Source organism: Cololabis saira, chromosome 10, assembly GCF_033807715.1.
Source record: "Cololabis saira isolate AMF1-May2022 chromosome 10, fColSai1.1, whole genome shotgun sequence".
NCBI lineage: Eukaryota > Metazoa > Chordata > Actinopteri > Beloniformes > Belonidae > Cololabis > Cololabis saira.
Genome location: NC_084596.1, coordinates 24827755 through 24851950, shown reverse-complemented (window position 1 = coordinate 24851950; position 24196 = coordinate 24827755). Strand labels below are relative to the sequence as shown.

General features: G+C 40.9%; 1 protein-coding gene across 2 annotated transcripts in view; it reads left to right on the top strand.

Moving 5' to 3' along the window:
• Positions 1–24196, top strand: part of LOC133452684 (glypican-5-like) — a 110314-nt gene that overhangs the window by 47877 nt on the left and 38241 nt on the right. Inside the window, exons 5-7 of one of the 2 annotated variants that reach the window (XM_061732223.1) lie at positions 922–978; positions 1560–1682; positions 22502–22622. In XM_061732223.1, coding sequence (XP_061588207.1) covers positions 922–978; positions 1560–1682; positions 22502–22622 — 301 coding nt within the window. The remainder of the gene's footprint in view (positions 1–921; positions 979–1559; positions 1683–22501; positions 22623–24196) is intronic. The other variant, XM_061732224.1, reaches the window with a different exon arrangement.

Below are 24196 nucleotides of genomic sequence, written 5' to 3'. Positions count from 1 at the left end.
TTGGAGGTTTTAGCAGAGTGGCTGTTTGGCCAGCATTTATTCCAAGCTGCGATCACTTCACGTTGGTTTTATATGTTGAGTTGGACACAACACACACACACACACACACACACCCACACATATTAAAGTGTGGTGCTTTTCTGATGGCAGTAAGGGCAAATGTTGGTCAGATTAGTCTTGACGGACCAACGATTTCCTGTTTGCCCAGACGGCCACACCACCAACTCCGCACACCAGCCAGTCTAGGCTTAAATAGCAGCACACACAAAAGCACACGCAGACAAACTTTTGCAGTGTTGCCTGCCTGACCTTGTCCCAACCCATGAATCGCGACGCTGATGCCAGCGAGGCTGACAGGTCTGGCCTGGCACTGCCACCACCATTCATGCCAACACAATCCAGCTCCCAGCCGGCTGCCAGCGCTGACCAGAACACATGTGAGCGCCGACCACTTCAAAGCAGTGGGAGGACCCGGCGCAGTAAAGGGAGAACAGTGTTCTGCTGAAAATACGAAACATGATAGAGTAGAGCAACATTTAGTTTTAATGGGGGAAAAAGTGAAACAGAAAGTTTAGCGGAACCTTCTCTGGCTTTCCTGTGAACATTTAAGTATTTGCACATGTGCAGATATTTGCTTGTGTGTGTGTTTACTGACTTAAAATATGAATTTCATGCTACTACTCTATGTATTTCAGTTTTTCATGTGGTGTGATGACAATTGGTTAATGGTTTATATATAGTGTATTTGCATGGGCATGAATAATCACTCTCTTCCAGAGTCAACTGACTGTCCCGTTTCCCTCCCCCCCCTCTTGTCATGTTTTTGTTTTATTTTTTTCTTTCTCTCATTCCCCCTTTCATCTCCATGATACCTCCTGCTTGCAACAATCTTCCCTGGACTTCAACTCCCACCATTCCCAGCTCATTCCCCCTGAAACCCTCCAAGAACAATAAACGTAGTCTGAAAATACTCTCTAGGTAAGCATGAACTCAAGGGAATTTTTTTTTTTTTTTTTTTATCTCAACCTCTCACTCAGTTTATTACTTCTCATATAGTACCGTTGTTACCCTGGACACGTACTCACTTCATAATACTGGTGCATATTTAATGTGAGTTCACTGACTGACTCAGCACATAACCTCCATTGGCTCCTTCTGTTTTTGCCTCATGTGTGACAACAATGTGTGTCGGATCAAAAAGTTATGCCTTTGGCTTGCTTAAAATTGACAGTGTGTATCAGGGTCACATGTGCTGACAGATTTGGTGAATGAAACACTTTACGGGTCAGCTATATGAGAATAAATGTGCTGATTCAGTGAAGTGGTCCCATTTAAAGCCAGTCATTACTGCCAATGTCAACACCACCAAGCACATTTACTGCATGCATGTCTTCTTGAACATGATGGAGATGGTGCTTGTTGGTGGCGATATCATTCCAAAGTATCATAGTTTAAAAGATGCCGTAACCCCACCTAGGGAGTCCTCAGGTGAGTGGTATCTCTCATTGCGTTTATAAAAAATTGCTTTGTGCCCATTTGTCCTTTTTCCCCCCCATTAGGGAGTTTTTCCTGCACCTGCAGCGTTATAAGTCCTTCTTTGCAGCATTGCCAGAGATGCTTTGTGAAGGAGAGAACGTAGCGGAAGACTCCACCTGCTGGAGTGGAGACGACCTCGTGGAAAGGTAAGATAAATGTCCACATCACACGTTCCTTGAATCACAAGGAAACAAAGCGATATCTGTTCAAATCTGTTTTTTCAGAAAACCACTTTAAAACTGACCAACAACCACACTTTTGATCTCCTTCAGTTGACCATATGAATTCATTTCAGACACACACCTTAAGATTTCCTTTATAATGGGATATAAACTGTTTACAAGAAAGTGATTGTAACATACATAGAACTTAGAAGCAGTTTGGTGATTAGGATATATTTTGTGAGTCATTTCATGCCATTACTGTGGCCAGTTTGTGAAAAGAGACAATAATCTGTTTTTTTTTAAAAAGAAAAAAGAAAAGTCTTCCTGACTGTTGTTAATCAATGCTGCTTTCTCTCTAATTTGGCTCTATATTTATGGAGGTTTATTTAATTCTTTGTTGATTTATTGGTGTAGCTTGGATCTCTTTTTCTGCTAATGGTTTTGGGCTCATCTCTCAGAGACTGAAGTGCTCACTCAGTGTGTGGTTTAGCTCTCTCAGTCAGCATGTGAAGAAACGAGAAATTATGCCGATTACTGAGCCAGTGGAAATCTGTTAATGATTGTCTCTGCTGGATCTGCTCTTGCTCTTGAAACCCAGTCCAAGTATGACAAGATTATACTCTCCGTCTTCTTAAATATGGATCCCTTTACTGTGTTAACTTTAGCGTTTTACTCTGTTAGTGTTCGTTTGGACAGAAGAAAACATACTGTAGGTAAACACAGACATTTGAGATCAAGAGGGTAAACTCTGAGGCCGACTAAAGAAATCTAGTCAAGTCCCTCCTGACGTGTCACTTTCTTTCCCCTGTGACGTTTGTCTGTCATTTTAATCAAGGATAGTGGTTTTTCATCAACGGCATTAGTGGGTTGTAGTAGTGTGTCATCACATTTTCCCTGGTGAGTGCCAGGTTTTTATTTGGGAGTAAAGTGTTTTTGATTTGAATGAGAAAACGGTGTCCTACTGAGACATTTGGAAGCACTCACAAGTTTGACCTGCAGCCATTCAGCTCCTCTCTTTCACTGTAGCCGACTCCGCTGGCATGTAGTACAGAGAAAGGAGGACAGAGCAGGGCATGACATCGTTGTCGTTTCGGTGCCGTGGTGCCCCCTGTGTGCTGGTGTGCCCCTGATGAGGGGAGCATGCCTGAGTGATGGTGGGGAGGGGGGCCTTGCCAGCATAAAGACCCATTGTGGAGTCAGTGGAGTGGGGCACAACTCTGCCGTGGGGAGCCCCAAAGCCTGGAGAGGGAACAAAGACCCTCCTATGAGGCTGTATGGGAAAGACTCGGACATCACGGCCGTAACTTATGCCACTGCCTGGACCGTGCTTGGGAAAGTGTGCGACAACGTCAGCATGCAGTCATGTGAAAAAAAAAAAAGAAAAAAGGACCCTCATATCAGAACCCGGCTAAGTACTTAGCTGTGCAAATCAACAACAGCAAGACATGTTACTCTGTGGCATTATTTATTAAAAACAAAGTACATCCGATGATGTATTAAACTGCTCATAGAGCCGCATTAGCTGCACCTATCTAGTAGTTAGTAGTAATTATTTCAGATATGAAATGATCAGTCTCTTATATCATTGTAAATACACTTCTGCTTATTTTTCTCTACAACATATTTTGAAGTTCATCGAGGTTCGTGGAGCGTGTTTACTTCCTTTATGTAGCTCAAACAGATAAAGCACATCTTAAATGAGTTTGAGCCGATAAAAGTTTGAGCAAAAATACTTTTTTATTGACATTGCAGAAGTGGATTTTTCTATCCATCTTCAACACAAAGAAGCAGCAATGGGAAATATGTAGAAGTAAGTAAATGCTGCAGATGACATTTGTTGAGGTCCACGTCAACCTGGGCGTACATTTCTGGGGACGTGCACGTCGGGTGACGTGGGAGAGGTCACATCGTAGGGTTCTCAGCTACAGCAGAGACTTGTTGGGTTCTCCTCAGGAACTGGACATGGACTCATGTACATACATTATAATATCAATTCACACGGCACACATATACTAGTGGACAGCTGGAGGGTTATTCATAATGTGCTCATGCGTGGAAACTCACACCCACACACAGACACACACTTGAACGTCATAATACTTCAAAGCACATCAGAGGCATTTGGGATTGAATTTCACGTCTTTCTTTTGTTCAGCATCCGACAACAGAGTGGGAAACATGTGCCATCAGTTGCACTTACAGCCAAAAGTGCACGTTGGCATGTGAACAAATATCTTAACAGTTACACCATCACAGGTGTGAGGAAATAAGCTTAACCACAATGATCGCATACTTAATTTAGATTATCCAATTACTTTGTTTTTGTTGTTGAGTTTTCACAATGGAAATAATTAAACTGTACTCGCTCCTCCTTTTGAATCATATTAATTACTGTTTAGACAATTCACTTGGGACTAATCCCACAGACAAAAGATGCGCAAGTGAGGAGGAGATGAAGACACAGGTTTACAAGATACATGTGGGGGAAATAAAGCCAGAGCAGACCAATGTGGGAGGAGGACCTGCACTCAAACAGAAAGGAAATACACTTTCAAATTAAAATATCTAATGAGACAAAAAGTAAAATAGCTAAAAATATAGATTCCTCATAAAGACGACACAGGGAAAATCAAATGATCCACAAAACATCAACCTTGAAGCCAAGACAGTGATTAAAACAAAACAAAAGTACAGAGACAGGTGCTTTTATTTATTTATTTGTGATGTCAGTTGAACTACTTCTGCGAGTTGCATCTGAAATGTCAGGATAGTGTGTTAAAAGGTTTTACTGTAGCTGACTTTTACCAGTTTCTGACCCACCAAAAATGGGTATTGTATCCAAACAACACATGCATGATTGGACAATCATATCAAACCAAAGATTAAAATCTTAATAAAAGTGGAAAAATATTTCCTTATTTATTTATTCATTTCAATTTGATATGTGATAGATTTCTCAACCATTATTTGAGACTGTGAAACTGTGTTGAAACAGTCAGAGTGCTCTGTACTTGCTTGTGTGTGCAGCACATGTGTGTTTATGTTCCTCGGTAAGAATGGAGAACTAATGAGTCATCACCGCACTTTAGGGATGATTCCAAAGTTTTGAGTTTTGTACAAGAGATGGTCCACAGACAATACAGCAGTGCGAGTGCTTCTGGATGCTTAGCATTTTTATCAGGTTATGAAAATCCATTTGTTTATCATTTTGACATCTGGAATCCATTCTGTTATTGCAACAGGGAGAGTGCTTCACAGGGCAAAGCCTTCACCCCTCAAACTCCTTACCGTCAGGTCACGGGTTTTTTCTTCTTTTCTTCTCTCTCTGCCTTTCCTGCGACAGCCTCTTGAGTCAGAAAAGCTTATTTCAAGAACACCTAAATGAACTGGATAATGTATCATTACCAGGGTGAACTAACTTTATTACTATATCCAGAAGAGAAAAAAACATTCTCTTTTCTGAACCTTTTCTGGGAATAGGTGTCTAAAGGTTTGCAGTGTCACTTCAGAACACGGAAGGACTCAGCAAGGGCTGTTACATATATGAAGTAAGCAAAAAGGATGAATAAAACAGACATGATAGACTTGTGGATGACTCATAAAAACAACTTCTGTCACATAAATTCTGAAGACTTAACAGCTTCCCTTTCTGCCTGTTGTGTTTGAAGTCGAGGATTAACTCTTTCTTTGTTCCTCTTCTTGCCCTCAGTTCTGATTTAGTGGCCCATTCCTTTCCCATAATGCTTGGCTGTTGTTTGGACCTCAGTATGACCAACTCTACATTGCTTTGTGTGTGTGTGTGTGTGTGTGTGTGTGTGTGTGTGTGTGTGTGTGTGTGTGTGTGTGTGTGTGTGTGTGTGTGTGTGTGTGTGTGTGTGTGTGTGTGTGTGTGTGTGTGTGTGTGTGTGTGTGTGTGTGTGTGTGTGTGTGTGTGTGTGTGTGTGTGTGTATCTGTGTGTGAAAGAGAAAACAACAGTGATCACATTTCAGTCCCTGGGAGTTATTTATTCTCACGGCAGAATTGTTTGGACTGTGAGTTTAGATTTAGGAAATTTATAAACAGTAGGAAAAAAATGTCAGAAGATGTGTTCGTGTAGGTGGTGTGTAAACAACCATAATGCAGCTGCTCACGCTCTTCAATAGTTTGCCAATATCATTTTATTTTACTTTGGAAGCTCTTGTTTTTCAAAGCCCTTTTCATTTATAGCATCATTTGTGTAAAGGGCACAGCTTTCCAGCAGCATCCTTATGCGGTGTGTCCACCCATTGAATCATAGGTTGACCTCCTATAACTAAAATGTCACAACAGACTGGCACTCTTCACTGGAGCAGTTCCCACTGGAAGAGGTAGACGGTGTACTCACTAACCTCCAAGCTCGTCCGCTGGCGAGGCATCAAACTTGCATGCAGAGGCGGATGAGAAGGGGAAGGATGAATGTGGAAGAGCGGAGGAAAGGGAGTGTGAATTAAACACGTTTGCAAAGAGAGATGAAGTCAGGGATCGATGAAGGATGTAGGTCAGTGGCAGAGAAAAGCAGTGGCTTTAGGAGAGCTCTTTGTCTCTGTGGGTTAATTGCCTGTATGAACCTACAGTATTTGAAGTCTTCCCTGCTGGCGTGTCGGCATTCCGGCCAACAGTGGTCTGTATGTCATTGTTCTCTGTGCGTGTTTGAAAGGGCCACTTTAATCTCCCAAGCATTTTTTTTCTGTTTGACACACTTTCTGATGTATCGCACCATTGAACAAAGTGCAAAACTACCAAAAAAGGGTCCTCCTTGATGTCAGTACCACAGGCAGTATGTGCTTACACACAAAAAAAACAGAATAATGAATAAATACAGTTAATAATTCTTTCAGGAAAAGAACAAAACAAAAACATCTTCCTATTTCAGAAAGGACTTATTTAGTTCTTCAAAACTTTTTGATGTTTGTGCAAAATAAGAGCTTTCCCTGCAGACCTGGTTTTAATGAACTTTACATATGAATTTATCAACTTTTAAATCTAACAAACAAATGTGCCCCATCATTTTATCGACCGCCTTTTATCAATAAATGAAGACTAATTTTATTTGTTTTAGGTCCCTGATGGGAAAATACCAATGTACCATGTTGAAGTGGTAAACTATGATTTTCAATCTGACTAGAAAAAAAGAAAAAGAAAAGTTTGTTCAATGGAGCCCAGGGTATCACAAAAATCTATCTGTGACTCTTGTTATATCAGTTACACACAGTTACCCTCTTGCTCAGTTCAGTAAACATTTCATCGCTGTTCAAAGGCAGAGAAAGTCCACCTCCAGACCTTCGCTTTGATCCAAGCATGCAGCTCAGAGGTGTGTTGGCAGGGGATTATGGCCACTGCATAGACCGTTGCACTATTTCTTTCATACTAGATCCAGATTCACACTCACACTGAGCAAACACATCTGACTTAAAAATCTTTCTCTCGTGATTTTTCTTTTTTTACAGACTATGCTATCAATATTACAAATACAATTAGGAGTCAAATTAATTATTCCTCACTAAATGTGATGACTTATATTACCTCACTGTTTACACATGGGTCTGAAGTTGAAGCCCACATAAGAACTGGCAAGGTTCCTGTCGGGCTCTGGTATCAGTGTAAATAAAAGGTTATATTCTTTAGATATTAATTATTGCAGTGGGAATCTGAACAGAACGCCTGGTTTGAGTCCAACGCGGAGTTAAAGTGCGAGTCCAAGTTTTTGTCCAACCTACCATAAAGGTATGTGTGTTTAAAACAAAAATGAGTGACGGGCACGGGAGCAGTGAAGGAAAGCTAACAAAAACAAGTCTATGCAAATAATAAAAGTACAGTACGGCACTGTGGCTGACACTGTTGTGTGCGCGTGTGTGTGCGTGGCTGAGGTTGTGCGTGTGTGTGTGTGTGTGTGCCTGTGATCTGTGTTTAGCGTGTGCATGCGGTAACCTGAAACCACAGGGAAAACGTTCCTAGAATTCCGGGTTGGTTTGGTATCGCGGCTCACTTACTGGAGCCCCCCGAGTGGTGCTGGGAATGCAGCCAGTGCAGGAAAGAGGTGCAGAATGAAGGGAAAATCCTGCCCTGTTTTCATACGTCCATGTACACATACTGTATGCACATACATCCACAGGCACATTACTTACCCACGAATCAACACATGCATGGGCTGCATGAAGATACAGTCATGAGCTACTGTTTAGTTTCCAAATACTGTCTTAGAAGTTATCTCTTTATTTCTTTTCATTTTATTCTCATGGAGCAGGGTTGTATTAACGCAATCAAAACTGGGTCTCTATATCTTGTGTCCTTTGCTCTATAACTGCAATTTGAAGATTGGAAGATAGCGTTACAAACTTTCCATCTGATTTGTCAAAAGTTAAGCCAGCTGGTCTGATTGCAAATGACTTATGACACATGGAGGCATCACACATCAACTTCATCTGGTTCAGTCATGGCTGCCAAGGGTAGTAAGCTTTCAGGGTGCAGACATGGCTCATTCCAAGAGAAGCAACTTCATTTATTGTGACTTTTACTAGTTTATTTGAGTCTGTGTCAAAGATCTTGGCGCTGCTTTTGCAGTTCAACGTAACATACAATTTAGAGTTTCTTTTTTTTTCCAGAAAGTAAAAGGAAACTGACAGATAATTAATATGGTAAATGTATAATAACCATGTTTATTAATCGTGAGTATCTGTATGATGTGTACAGAGATAGGACAGAGATTCACACATTCTTTTGCCCAAACACTGGCATTAGACTTACAATAGAGAAAAAAAGACAATTTTCAAAATAGGATCAAACAAAAATAAAACCATTTAATTAATAAAAGTACGGCTGACAGAAGATTTTAGTTATGGCTACGTAACAGTACAGAATACCGATTAAGTCGCTTTAAATCCATAGCAAGAAAGGAAGTATACATCAAATCGAGTCACATGAAACTATGTAATTTAAATTTAGTATAAAAGTATCTTTTAATATCATGAGGAACCTGGTCTTATCAACTTGGAGAGCAAATTAAACCTGGTGGGATCTTACTTGTTGTAGTACTACGTCTAAACCTGCTACTGGGTTTATTTGCTTTGAGATCACCAGAAATAAAACATATTTAAAGTCAAGCTCAGAAAATGATTATAAGAAAAAGCACAGTGCAGTATATTTTGCATGCAGTGTACACCAATAAAAAGGTTTAGGAGTTGGCTGTTCTCCGTTTTACTCTGGCAGAAGTGTTTTATCGAAGTGTTCAACATTGCTGATGACATTTTCGGGAAGTGATTACAAAGCCACAACGTTTAGATATTGAAAATTGTGACTTTTCATAAACCCGTAAACTATCACCAGCTGCATAAATTATACATTTTGCGGCAAAATAAAGTTTTACTCTTGACGTATGAGTCATTATCAAGACAGGTTGTTAAAACGTATGAAACCAGTATAAGACTTTCAAACCCAGTGACATCATCTAATCTTTTAAGAAGTTATATTGCCTGTGACATTCCTTGATACGGAACATTTGCATAGCTACGGTCCAAGCCTTTGAACCCAAACCTGGACTTCTCAAATTAAGCTTAGCGACAGACTTTCGAAGATGTGTACAGCTTCCAGCTGGTGGTTGATTGACAAATAAGCCTGCTCATGGCAGTCATGATAGTTATGGCTGGGATTTCCGCCAAGAAGTCATTTTGTCCATGTGTTTGTCAATGCCATCATCTGCTTGACTTCATTTGGATAACAGATTCCTAACCTTTGGCCTTCTCTTCTTCACATGCAATACACTCTCTCACTTACTCCTGACCCTAACAGCAGTTTGCACAACACTACGTTGCACAATCCACTATATGTTATTCTAGTTTGGATAGCTGCAAGTAGTACTTACTGCTTAGTGTTTTATCTACAATATACCCTCAAATGTCTCACTGGGTATGTAGAGACCACCCCAGACCCTCTGTCTGAGTGTGCATGTGTGTGAGGTCCGTTTTCTGTAAACTGATTCCATAATTAATATATTTAGTGGTTGTCTGTATGAGCTTTGTGGATGTGTGTGCGTGAGATGATTGCAGCGGATCAGAGTGGGAGGTGCTTCCATGTGCCTCCCTGCAGCAGCAGAGTCTGACCTCTGACCCTTTCACTCAACACCCTCGCTAATCCTTCCTCCCTTGTATGTGGATGTGTCTGAACACATGAAAACCCATTCTGTAATTAGCACACAACCTTGGACAAACAGATGCAAAAAATAAATAAATAAAGAACTAAATACTGCATAATCAACTTATTCGTGGAACCCCTTTGACTGGCTTTTAGTTTACCTTGAAGCTGGCTGCCTTTAAGCATTAGTCGAAACCATTCCGACCAGTACCAGACAGACAGTCAGACAAACAGGTGGTCCTACCAAACCAGGGGATGACAGTCCACTCCACCTGTCTGCACTCTGGGCCAGAGTTTGCTGTCTTGGCTCCGGCCCTGCCTGCCCTTGACTGCCTTCCAAAAGCCAACTGCCCCTCACGCCCCCCCAAAAGAAAACCTCAAAACCTCAGTTATCCATGCCCTCCTCAGCATGTAGACATGTGGCTGAGAGGGGAGAGATAGGATAGAACTCTAAACTCCAGGTTAAGTTAGGGTTAGCTGTCTGTCTGTCTGTCTGTCTTTATTGCTTTCTTTCTTTCTATCTTTCTTTCTTTCTTTCTTTCTTTCTTTCTTTCTTTCTTTCTTTCTTTCTTTCTTTCTTTCTTTCTTTCTTTCTTTCTTTCTTTCTTTCTTTCTTTCTTTCTTTCTTTCTTTCTTTCTTTCTTCAACACAATTATTTCTTTTAACTTTTCTGTCCTTTTTTTCATTTTTACATCCCTCATCATATTTTGATTACTTTCGTATATGGAATCCCTTCATTTTTGTCTCTACAAAACTGACCAAACAGTCACAGTGAGTCTGCAAAAACGGAGTAAATAAAAATAGGCCAATATCGCCATCGTGTGGTGAAAGTATGTCATTACAGCAGAGTTGTGTTATATCACAAGTAAGTAAAAAAAAAAAAAGTGCTGATACTATTCGTATTAATACTCCACCTTGGTTTGTTTGTGCTATTTATATATCTGTGAAAAAGATACTATACTCACAAGAAAAGAAAAGAACAATAATCATGTTTTTTTCTTTAAACAAACATTGGGTTTTATTAAAAGTGAAGTGTCTCCTGTTTTCCTTTTTTCCCAGAGGTGTGAATGTCTCAAACATAACTACTGGTACGTCGAGACTGGCCACATTTAAAGAGTGTCAGGACACTCTGAGAATGTCCTTAATGCAAAGTATGTCCAAGCTTCAGTTGTAATCAATTGTAAAATCTGGCAGAGACTATTAAAGCTTCAAAAACTGGAGATCCCCCCCACACACACACACCACCTCCACACACACTCCCACTTTTCCTTCTGTAAAGAGCAATAGGGAGAAATGTTGACAAGTTATATTTTGGAACTTGTTTCATGTAACCAAGGAGTCGTAGCTGGTTCGCCCACTTCTTGGCCAATACAACAGGCTAATTTAAATTTCTTTGGTTTGGTTTAGATTCGGCATTCCCTCAGTCAAAATTCCTTATTGGTGAACAATCCTGCCCCTTAACCAGAAACACATAGCATAATTTGTTTGTGCAGATATAAACAGCTTTTCATTACCAGCAGAGAGTTTATAATTTCAACAGAACATTAGTCTTTTCTGTCTCATTGCTTAAGTGTGGTTTTACATCCCTGTTAGGAAAAACGTTGCAAGATTGGACAAAAGATGAATGTAACGTTGCCGATGGCGAGGCGATAGATTACATCATATAACTGTTCTGAAAACACTGGGTTTTCTTTGCCTAACCTTATTTGGGTGTAAATCAGTTGTCATTAAACTGAATAATGTAAAGTATGCTTAGCAGATATTCACTTAATTTCCACTAATTTCAATTCCACAGACATAAAGCAAAACTGATGAAAACCGAGAGTGAGATCATGTGTTTGACAATAATGTTGACTTTGAGTCAAGAGTGATATGAAAATGATGTCTGCAGGGCTCAAGGGCTATGCCGTACTGTGAAGATACAAGCCATAGATGGACTGAGGTTGTTGTAGTTACTCTCACACACACTCATCTTATTTTTAAAACTCAAGTGCACAAAGTCTTCATTGGACTCTGTGTTTTTCAAGTACACAACACTGACCACATGGATGCAGTATAGCTGCATATTTCATCAGACCAGCTACTAAGCACGAAGGTAAAAAGGTACACTATTTTCAGTCATTTCATTTATGTTACTTTTCTTTACGTGACTAAGTCTTTGTCTTTCATCAGTATATCATCATTTGAATGCTACAGAGTAAATGCTGGATCTAATAAACTCACAGTGAGTTCATGAACATTCACTGTGCTGGAATCTCTGAATTACTAAACTCAGGATTTGCTCACACAGATGCAAGGCCGAGACGTACCGTGTGCATGGGAATATGAGGAAAGATGAAGACGTGAAGGCAGTTTGTAGCCAAGAGCAAGTCACTTACACCTAATTAATTTGGGACTTTGCAGTTGCTGTGATTGTTGGACAAGTGAATACATGTTCATTAGCCTGCAGTAGCGCTGTTATGAAAGATGCTTGACTAAATGTAGGTAATAACTGGCAAATGATGAGCCAGACTCAATGTTGTCTCACATTGCCTGCAGACCCAAATAGAAACAGAATGGTCCTAATGATGCTTTCAGCACCTCGTGGGTACAAGGTAATCACAATATGTGATAATCAAGGTGTGTCACTCAGTACATCTGCATGGGAAGGGACTCGGGGTGCCTACTCAAACACTGTTTTCCATTTTCTTTCTCTCTTTTCCCTTTTTAAAACTCACTCCCCTCTCTCTTGTGGCCGTCTACTCCAGCCCTCTAACTTTCTGGGTGAGGCCCAGGTCACAGTGGCCTGCGAAGCATACCGAGACTGGAAAAGGCACGGGATGAATCCAAAATAAAGTATTTGTTTAGGTAACCTACAGCTGGGCTTGTGTTACTACAAACAATGAATGGACATTGATAAACTGAATCTTTTTGGCCTATTGTATAAGGAATGTCTCTTTGGTCAGTAGTGCACAGTCAAAACCTCCCCAAACATCCAGCTGTATTTTTTTTTTTAATTAAAAAAAAAAGAAAGTGTTTTGCTTTAATTATTTGGCATCAAGCATGTTGGAAATCCTATTTCCAAAGAGTGTTCCAGTCTGCTATTAGCAATGGGCCACATCTCCTCAAAACCATGGTTTACTGGATTAGCAGAGTCTGATGCCGGCTTTCATCGTCATCTACCCAACAATCTGAAACACACCCAGTCAACAGCTACCAAACTACAAGCCTAGTTACACAAACAACAGATACAGATACAGAAACAAGCAAACAGCCATGCTGCCTTGTTTCACTACACGGAGCTCCAGCCACTACGATGGCGTTACAGTATAATGTGCAGCAAATGAAAAGAGATCAGAAATAAGTGATGACATTTTTACTGTCAGACCCTTTTTAAGAGTAACTTGACTGTTTGCAGTGAGGAATTCATTGAAAAAAGGATGCAGGACATACAATGATAGCACCCTCTATGTCAGGGGTATTCAACTAGATTTGGCCGGGGGCCACATCTGCAAAAGGACTGTATGGAGAGGGCCGCACAATTTGAAAATGTGGGGGTTTTCAAAATGTATTTTGCACTCAAAGACGAAGACTTATGTAAATATAATACATTTGTATTATACATTTGGATATATCTAGTTTACATATGAATGATGTATTAATTGTCTCCAGATTTAGTAATTGTGAATGTTAAATATAATATTCAGATAAAGAAATATTATTTTGAATGCAAGTTCATTTTGAAACCATGCATTGTGCAAACTTAATGAAATTGATATTGACCTACTTTTAATAAAACACGCCATAATGACAAAGCACCACTTTCCACCAAAATTTCCTTATTTGAATATTATATTAAGCATTGAGCACAACCATTTTAGTCCATAGTAGCCAGTTATAAAAATATTATTAAAAAAAAAAAAAAAAAAAAATTGTTTTTTTTTTTCAACAAACACCCCCTTTTTTGAAATATGACCAGGGGCCACATAAAATCTCCTGGCGGGCCGCATGTGGCCCGCGGGCCGCCAATTGAATATCCCTGCTCTATGTCATCAAATAAAGGCCATGTGTGGGTGTGTATTGGCTTTATTAAAAAAACTCAAACAGTATTTTCAGTCCTTAGACCTTCAGCCATACAGATATAACAGTGCAAGCACTCGATATGTCAACCTGGTCTTGGAGAAATCACGCTGGGAACTCTTAGGAAGCATCTGAGCAGTCGATACCAGTGCAGAGGTGATGTAATTTCCCCATCAGCCACATGACCATATGCAACCTCAATTCACTGAGTCAGAGTACCACAAAGACAGACGGCAGCTCAGCACAGGTGTTTGGTTGCAGGAAAAGTCCAAGAGCGCTTCTCTGAAAAGTTCCTACCGTGATGTGTGTTGGACAAATCAGCCAAAAAAAGTGTTTTCTTGTTGGTCATAGTTGTTTTTCTTCTGTTGGTTTGAGATAGTTTGGTGGTGAACTTTAAACTGTCCATGTAGAGGGAGAGGGATAGTTTGCTGAGCTGAGGATGAATCATTGCAAGTTTAAAGAGTTAGGAGTTTTTTAACCATCTCCTGATTAGTCATGCAGACACTTCCCATCAGAAAGAGTATTAGTCAGGATGAAATCATCAAAACAAATCCCAGCTCACTTCAAAACAAGGCAGACTCCAACTGACTTTGTTTATGTTGTTTACAGTTCCCAACATGACTTTCTTATCATGTGGAGCACTTTATATTCTGGACCCTGCCTGACTGGGCCCACAAATCCAAGCCATCACTTGGTGAAAGAATCTTGCCAAAGTGCAAAAGAAAACGGATGGAAGGCCTTCTAGGCTACCAGCCAGCTCTGCAAAATCACGACACCCTTTACTCAACTCACAAAACTTGACCGAACTCGAAGTAGCATTGCTCCGAAACTACAGTCACTATTGGAAACCCAAGTCAAGCTTTTAGAGCTCAGGTGGAGCCGAGCCAAGATTCCATGCCCCAGGTATTGCCGAGACTTCCAAGTGGCTGCGGCTACTGGTGGCATTCAGCATGTTCATGTGGTTCCTAGCTGCCATACAAAAGGCAGCCCGGAGAACAAAGAGAGAGTTTGTGGTGGTGGGCAGGGAAAGCTACGGGAGGAAGAAGGATGACTTGAACTGAGACCTCTTGGTGGACTTGGAGAGACCATTTAAGAATGCAAAATAATAGACAGGATTGGAGAAAGGATGAGAGAAATAGAGCATAGCATGAACAGCACACGGTTTGAGCTTGCCTGCCCTGCACATGACCCCTCCTTATTTGCTGCTTTTTCTCATTGCACATTTTACGAGCTAAGTATTTCCTCTCTAATAAAGTCTTTGAAGTATAGCAAGCGATCCTGCTCACTGCCAGACGTTTAGACATCTTCTGCGGTAGTAACAAAGGATTTCAACTTTTATTTTTCGACTTTGACGAGGGACAAATCTTGGATTTGAGAGTGTGTGACAGCTCCGACTGCTTTGCTTACATGTTCTCATGGCATTATAGACTTGCAGAGCATTTGCATGTGTTTACTTATATTTATATTTGTTATCCACACAGGCGCATGTGCTCATAGGTCATGTTGATTAAATGTCTGCAAAGTGGCTTTTGACCTGTTGTCTGTTCATGCACTTAGTGTTTGTGCGATAGCGAATGCCTCCGAAGCCCACAGCGTGTGAGAACAGTCTGGCCTTTCAGAACAAAACCTCTTGTTTGGACTATTTCAACATGTCCAAGTGCTGCTCATAAAGTTAGCTGTCTACAGACATCCACTCAAGCCCTCCCCTGCTTTCAGCACTTGCCTCACTCGTGACTTCAGGTTCTTCTCCTACAAAGGGCAGGGAGAGAAAGTTGCAATGCTGCTTTTTCAAATGGCAGATGAGTTTAATGTTGAAGTAAGCAATATTGACCTCATATATTTTAATCTGTTGGTGTCTCCTCAGAAGAGCTGGAGGAGGTGGCTGAGTAGAGGGAGGTCAGGGCCTCTCCTCTTAGGCTGTGGCCCGCGCTGCAACCCAGATAAATGGAAGTTAATGGATGGATGGATTATCGTACTCAGTAGAAGTTACTATTACCTGAATGTAGGGATGGGCGGTATGGACTAAAAAATGTATCACGATAATTTCTGGCATTTATCCCGATAACGATAAAAATGACGATAAAAAAAATACCAATTCAACTCCACCTTTTCAACTATAAATCTATCTCGCTCTCAGATCCGCCATGTTTGTTACACAAAAACGTATCAACGGGAATTTATCCTTCTTTCTTTCTTTCTTTCTTTCTTTCTTTCTTTCTTTCTTTCTTTCTTTCTTTCTTTCTTTCTTTCTTTCTTTCTTTCTTTCTTTCTTTCTTTCTTTCTTTCTTTCTTTCTTTCTTTCTTTCTTTCTTTCTTTCTTTCTTTCTTTCTTCCTTGTTTCCTTCCTTCCTTCCTTCCTACCTTCCTTCCTTCCTTCCTTCCTTCCTTCCTTCCTTCCTTCCTTCCTTCCTTCCTTCCTTCCTTCCTTCCTTCCTTCCTACCTTCCTTCCTTCCTTCCTTCTACCCTTCCTCTTTTCTCCCTTCCTTCCTCCTTTCCTTGTTTTCTCCCTTCCTTCTCCCTTTTCCTTCCTTCCTTCCTTCCTTCCTTCCTTCCTTCCTTCCTTCCTTCCTTCCTTCCTTCCTTCTTCCCTTCCTTCCTTCCTTCCTTCCTTCCTTCCTTCCTTCCTTCTTCCCTTCCTTCCTTCCTTCCTTCCTTCCTTCCTTCCTTCCTTCCTTCCTTCCTTCCTTCCTTCCTTCCTTCCTTCCTTCCTTCCTTCCTTCCTTCCTTTCTTCCTTCACGTACGTTGTGCGTTGATTTAACGCAGAACCATAAATCAGTTTTACACAAAAACGTCATCAACGGGAATTCATCATTTTTTATCGTGAGATGACAAATTCTTATCGTGAGGAATTTTTTTGACGGTTTATCGTGAACGGTAAAATATCGCCCATTCCTACCTGAATGTGAAAGTTGCAAAGTCACATTCAAAGTCATTCTTCTGTGTTTCTTCTTCAAGGCTCGAATAACCAAATATCCTAAAAGAACAACATCTGACATCACACAGTGTGTAGTTATTGTGGATCGTTACTGAGAGTAACCCAAAACACGCTGTATCCCCGCAACATCCAGGATGGCAGGGAGAAACGTTAATAATCATGAAGAATTTGTTGTTTACCCTGACAGCAGTACCACCAGTGGTCTTGTCAGCGGAAATGGTACCACCCACTGCGAAAATAGGCCCAGACACACACACAAGGAGGCAGGCTCTTCTCGCCTTGGTTATTAATCACTGACAGCTTCATCTTCATTTTGATCTGATCCTATCTGATGTTTGCGTCAGAGGCATAATTTATACAGAGCTATTTATATGCGGAAGAGTCAGCACTAAAGATGAAAACTGAAATGTGTTTCATCCCTAATTAAGGTAAACCAATTAATTAAACCCCATAACACAACACAAGTACGTATTGCTTGGCACTGCCTTTTTTTGTGTGCTTTTTTTAAAAAACTAAATACTTTCTTTCATGTAAAATGATCCATTTCAATTGTTTTGAAGGAATATTTGTTCACTCTAGGGAACTGTTGTGAAGCTCTTGCTGTCTCCGGTCCCTACTGTTTTCAAAACATAGCCAAAGTAACTTTGGATCTCAGTTGTCTCCTGCGACAGCTGTGTATCACTTCACACTGTGATTCATCAAATATGATGAATCGCTCACAGCGCTACGGTGGACATCAGGGCAGAGGCAAATATGAGACTCAGGAAGGTAATGGGGAGAAAAGAAAACTGAGCGGGAGGCCAAACAAGGGTAAATCTTAGTGTCATAAAAGCAGCATATCATTCATGCCAATAGGGAGACCTGCTGAGCTAAAAATTAGTTGCATGGTCCTCTTAAAAAAAATGAGCTGAAAGAAGGAGTCTTTTGTTTCCAAACACCACAAGTTAGTTACCAGCTCAATTTCATAGCACAAGCGGCCCTTTTTAAGTCAAATTACACCTGACTGTAATAGCACTTTGCTGACAGACACGTTCTTGCATACACAATGATCTGACACTGTTTTAAAAACAATCAGGGGATCTGGGTGAGCCATCCATGGCTTTTGAAAGACATTTTCAACTTAAATCTAATGAGACTGTCCTTGATAATTATATGAAAATTAATAAATAAATAAATTAGACAGCCCTAATCTCAATGTTTTATCAGTGTGTTAATGATCATCAGAATGTATTCTGAAGTCTTTATTTTTATTAAGATACCATAAATACAGGCCAGTTAATCAGTTGTCTGATTGTTGACTATTTTATTTGATAACCAGCAGGAACCACAGAACAACCCATATTGATTGATAGTATTGATAACACATTGCAAAATAAGACCATGCAATGTTAAAAAATGTTGTGTCACGTATCATGTATCTTATTTTTGCATCTAAGTTTTCTATTCAGTCGTATAACTGTGTTACACTGCATCAAGGCTTTGACCTAATTAACTTCAGTAGGATATCACAGAGGCTCCTTTAGTCGTACTCACACAAGAAGATTCTTGGTTGTAATTTCTGGGGCTAACTAACTTAAATTTCCTTGGGAAAAACATCAGGTCCTGAGAACCCAATTCAGCCTCGATTTCCTTATTGACTTGAATTTCTTAAAGGAGGCATAACATCAACAAAACTGCCTTGGATCATCACAGAAGTTACAACATAGAAGCATCTCCTTTACTGATAATTGGTTCACCCCTTTAATTTCATTAGGGATCTTGACAAAGATCTCAATTTGTAAAAAAAACTAAAACAAAACAGGTATATATTAACTCTTAGTATTTGCGGGCCACTTGTGGGCGCAGGTTTTTAGTAGCATCAGTAAGATTCATTTGTTGTTGTATAATATCATTTTTTTAAAGAGAAGCAGAACTGACCATAACAATCCAGAGTTCACATGGGTTCAGTGGAGAGAAGGAAATAAACTGCATGTGAAGATGCAAACAATGACTCCTTCCTTTGGTTAAACAGAAATATACACAACATCCAGCCATGGGACCGTCATCCCTGGTGAGTGTCATGTGCTCATTATTTCTCCCAGTCAGACATTAGAGTCTGAACTGATTACAAATAAAAATCAAAGTACAATCAGTTAAGCGAGAGGCCAGTCTACTCTACACTCACTCTGTTCCAAAGGCCTTTTTCAAAACATGTACAAATTGACATTTTGTTTTTAAATACTATTCACTTAAACTTATACATCATTTTTTTTGTTTTTCTAGGTAGATAACTTGTATTAGATTTTTACAATTATTATCCCACAGAGATGAAAAATACAAAACAAATGCATGTCACTTCACTTTACATACTCAACCCCAAAATGTAGAAATGCATTGTGTAGCAGATTTATTGACACAGTGACTTCCCAGTCCCACCCCCAACCCCCATAGGTTTACATGTTATAAACACATTTGTGCAGTAAGAAAACTTAAAGGGGACCTATTATGGCAACTAATGGCCCTTTTCCACTAGTGCCACCTCAGCTCGCTTCTACCCACCACGCCCCCGTCTTGCGCTTTTCCACTGCGGGCCAAGGCGGGTAAAGGCGCGCCAAGCAGATACTTTTTCTGTAACCATTCTGCTGAGGTTCTAACCGGGCTGAGCCGGGACTATTTCTGACGTCACCACCCTCCGCCCCAGTGATTGGTCGGGGGGCGGGGCCGTCAGACGTTTGAATCAGAAAGCGGGAGTCGAGCGCGAGAACGACTGCCGGCTCGCGGTGATTTTATTATAAAGCGCAAACGTCTGTTTGGTGATCCAACTCTGAAGTGCAGATGTTCATAAACCTGGTGGCTGACGAGAGAATTAAAAAAGGGATGTAGACGGGCTGTTTTTTTCTCAGCCGCTCGCGGCTCCAGCTGATTTCTGATCTGCGCCGACATGAACAAATGTTGCGCAATCGAGTACGTCACAACCGTTTCACCCCAACCCGCTCACTTCTCACCTGGCTGTGGAAAAACAAACGGGGACGCGGGTAGAGGCGAGACGAGCCGAGCCGCGCTGAGCAGATACTAGTGGAAAAGTGCCATAATACCTATTTCAAACAGGCCTGGAATGTCTTAAAAACAAGCCTTTGATTGTTTTTGGTAAATAAATTAGAAATTCAGCCTCTGAGCCATGTCTTTATCTTCCCATTCTCTAACCTCATTATCTATGCGGGATTCTGAGTGGTCGGGGAGTCTATGATAATGAGGCTCTGTGCTGATTGGCTGCCTGAATGACGCGATACACCGCTACGGAAAAATGGCGGAAGCTCCGGCCGGCGCAGCTGTTGTTGTTGTTCCGGCCAGAGTTAGTTGTGGGTGTGGTTTCACACATCAGAGGCCAACCGATTCAAATTGCATTTTGGTTACGTAACGACAGGAGCAGAATCTGAACGGCTCGTAGAAGTCACATCACACTGGACGGCTCATCCGGGCGGCTGTACAGACACTGCAGAATTTGGTTGCTTTCCTCCTTCTCTGAGTTGGCAGACTGAGGGGAGACCACTTTATATATGTTAAAGCAAGAGAAAACCAGTTTTTCATAATAGGTCCCCTTTAAATAAAAAGAAAAGTGAACAAACTAAACTAAACTAAACTAGAAAAAAAGTGGAGTGGTTAAAAGGGAGTGGAACCTTTGAGTATGTATTTATTTTTTTCTTGCTTTAAGAAATACACAACATCATTGACCCAGGGAACAAAGGATGGGGGTGCTATTTGTTTCCGTGTGAAAAGAATAAAATGCCTCACGAGGAGTGTGGTAAAGGCTATCACGACATAGGCTTTAGCAGGTAAGGCAGCTCGAGATTTCTCTGGTGTTAGACCAAAGAGGCATCAGGGTCCAACGGGCTCCACATATCTCACTAAAAGCATTGAAAATACTTTTCCAATAGGTGGAGAGGTTCGGAGACCACCAGAACATGTGCATTAGGTCTGCTGGCTGGCCTCTTAATCGGGGCATAGTGGGTTAACATTCAGATAGATCTAGCATTAGTAAAGTGAGCTCTGTGCAGCACTTTCAGTTGAATTAAACCTTGTTGAGCAGATGAAGATGATGTGTCTATCAGACTTAAGACAGAGTCCCATTGATCATCTCCACAATATAAATCTATTTTTTAATGTACACAAAACATTTAGGGTCAAGTATATGCAAGTTTATTCAAGATCTGCACATTTTCTTTGTTATGTTATCTCCCTGTGCACCTTGAAAATGAATATTACATTTCTGTTTTCTTCATCGAACCCCACGAGCATTCCTGAGGGCCTTCTAAAGATTAGGATAGTTCAGTTTGGGCTCGGCAATAGGGAGTGGAGGTCACGACTAGTCTGCGCTCCAGGCAGAGGGAAAGTACAGACACAGCTGCCTTTAGGAGAGTGCATCAATTGTGCATTCACTGGGGAATGTTTCACTTGCATGGGAAGGAGTCAGGGAGCTGTGAGTCACAAGTAATACATGTGTAGGTAGTCATTAGAAATCTTAATTGAGGTTGAAGAGCGGAGACCACCAGACGAGAGCACAGACTGTTGATTGTAAAAGTTAATTTTCATTATGGTGAGGAGTTTTCACTTGGGTCCTGCAGTGTTTTTGTGTGCATGTGCTTTATGTTTGCAAATCATATGAACATACAATACCTTCCTACTGCATTCATTTCATGAGCATTCTACCATGTATTATGGATCTGGGTGTCCTGCTGTGTCAGTTGTGGCATTCCTTATGCGCTATCAAACATTTGCCTGAAATGTACCAAGCCCAACACAGTGCCAGACTCACCATGGCACTTCCCTTTCATTAGCAACCGATCTAATGAGCTCGCTTCCGTGCCAACGCTGTTATCGTAAGCCAAGCATGGAGACAGGCACGCGCACGCTCTCAAACACACAACCGCTCTTGCTCTATCACCACTTAAGGAATGCTTTGATTCTTCAATTAATCATTTATGTCAGAGGGGGTGTGCAATTGAAAGTCCAAAAGCTATCGATTGTTTCACTTCTGACAAGATTCACAGTTGGCAGCAAACAGGAAATTCAGCCCTTGTCAAAGCAGTCAGTTGGTTGACTCTGTGTCTGTGCCTGCGGGAAGGATTTGGATGTGTATTTGCTGAAGTAAATAAAGCAATTCAAGAGGAAAGGGGAAATGAGAAAACACACACACGCACGTATCGGTATGTTATGCATGCAGGAAAATTTTGATAGTTCTGATCTTTAAAGTGCTGTGTCAGCAAGATAACGAGCAGAGAATTCATCAACACATCGCTTAGATTGCAGGTCACGGATTCTCAGGTTCAGCACTTTTGATATTTCCACCACTTATACTAAAATTAATACATGCTGCCGACGCATGCTGTGACGAAGCACAACTACAAATGGACAGCCATCGCTAGGAGCACTTTTACATAAACATACTCACTTTAACCTCTAAATGTCACTTATCAATGGTGTTTTTCTACTGGAATATGGATATGCAATGAGTTAATGTCCTAATGCCGTCAAATCCCTCATGAAGGGAGGGACTTATACGCATCAAGAACACATCAACATGAAAGAAAAATTCCACATTACCAAATACTTAAGTTGACGTTGAATCATGTCAGCACATGGCTGTTGTGTCACTGCACTAATTCCTTTCGTCTTCTCTCAGTTATACAGGCAGAGTCGTTGGAAATGGTCTGCATGCTCAGAGGCAAAACCCGGAGGTCAAGGTTCGCGGCGTGGACCCCACCATGGCTGAGGTCAAAGGGAGGTTGGAGCGTTTCATCCAGGTAGGAAGGGCTTTACGGAGCACAAGGACATCTCTCATCACTAAATGCCTTTTCACACAGACATAAGTGCCTCTGTTTCAGCCTTCAAATGCAGCGATGGCCCCGAGGCTGCCACTGAATCCTTGTTTTGTTCTTCAGTGTGTCATACACAATGTCTGAGATGCCACTGAATCCCAACGTGGGCAATGCACTATATGTACACACATAAAAACCAACAAGAATACAAAGTGTTATCACTAATAATTCAGTTATATCTTTATAATGTGTAACAAAAGTGAGTATCTTGAGTAATTCATCCTCCAGAGTTACAGATTTCCTTTTTTTTCTTTTCTAAGGCCTCATCAAACAATATAATACATGGAAAAAAAAAAGATCTGCTGAAATGTCCCTTCCATTTTCTTTTGATCCAAAGACTTGTTTTGGGAATAGATATCAAAGATAAATGAAAAGCCATGAAGGGTGAAAGGGAGACATTGACAAAAAAAGTGAATTACTACAGAAAGAAAAAAAAGAAAGAAAGATGAGAGACAGGAGCAAAAGGTCAGGGATGAGTGACAGATAGGCATAGATGACACAAGCAACTTCAAAGTGACACTGTTTGTCATGTAGATAGGGTTTAGGACTGAAAAGGACCAAGAAGAAAAGAGCTATTTCGAAATGTCCCTAGAGGCCATTTCACGAGACAAATGGTCTAGGATTTAGTTCCCCTTTGCCCGCCTGCCCTTTTGTTGCCCTGGAAATTATGCCCACAGATAGTACACCAGCCAGCTCTCATTTTTTTTTTATCTCCATATCTTTTTTCTCCAGCTTTTACCCTTTCTGCACCTATTTGATTGAACATGCTTCCATCTAAGACATCAAAGAAACTTTTCTAGCCATGCTCTCATTTGCCTTTGTTTCTCTCTCAGTGCATTTATGCTTTGCTCTCCTTTTGATCTGATATCATCACGACTTCTTTCTCTGAATCTAAATGCGTCCGCTTGCCTTCCTATCTCGTTTTTCTTCTTTAAGCGTGCACATTTCCCTTGCTCATCCGTATCTTGTACCATTCATGTGTCACTCAGCCAGCCTGTCAACGCGGCTGCTGCTGCTGCAGCTCAGGATCATTTTTGTTAGACCTCAACATCCCATTGTGCATGGTGGCTGTCAAGTACCTTGTTGTCATGGAAACTATGCAGAGTTGAGCGGGTGTTCTGTTGACATTTACAGGGTTGAAAAGCTTACCTTGAATCCAGACCAAGTGGCAGAGCTTGACTGAGCTTCATGGTTCTGCCAGATAAGAGTGAAAGATCTTACTAATAAACTGACATAATGCAGTTTTTCCAGAAGTGCAGGAAAACACTTTATCATATGTTCACACTTGCACACGAGCTGCAGTATGTTTAAAATGCTAAGCATCAGACAAAGTAACACCCCTGACTTGGAATGAAGCAGTTTTAACTTTTAACGTTCACCTATGGCTGCAGCTGGACACACTACACAGGAACTCCAATAGATCAAAGTGGATTTGTTCAGAACTGGATCTCCTGCCAGCAGTGCAAATATTAATACTGTTTCATGCTCAAAAAGGCCAA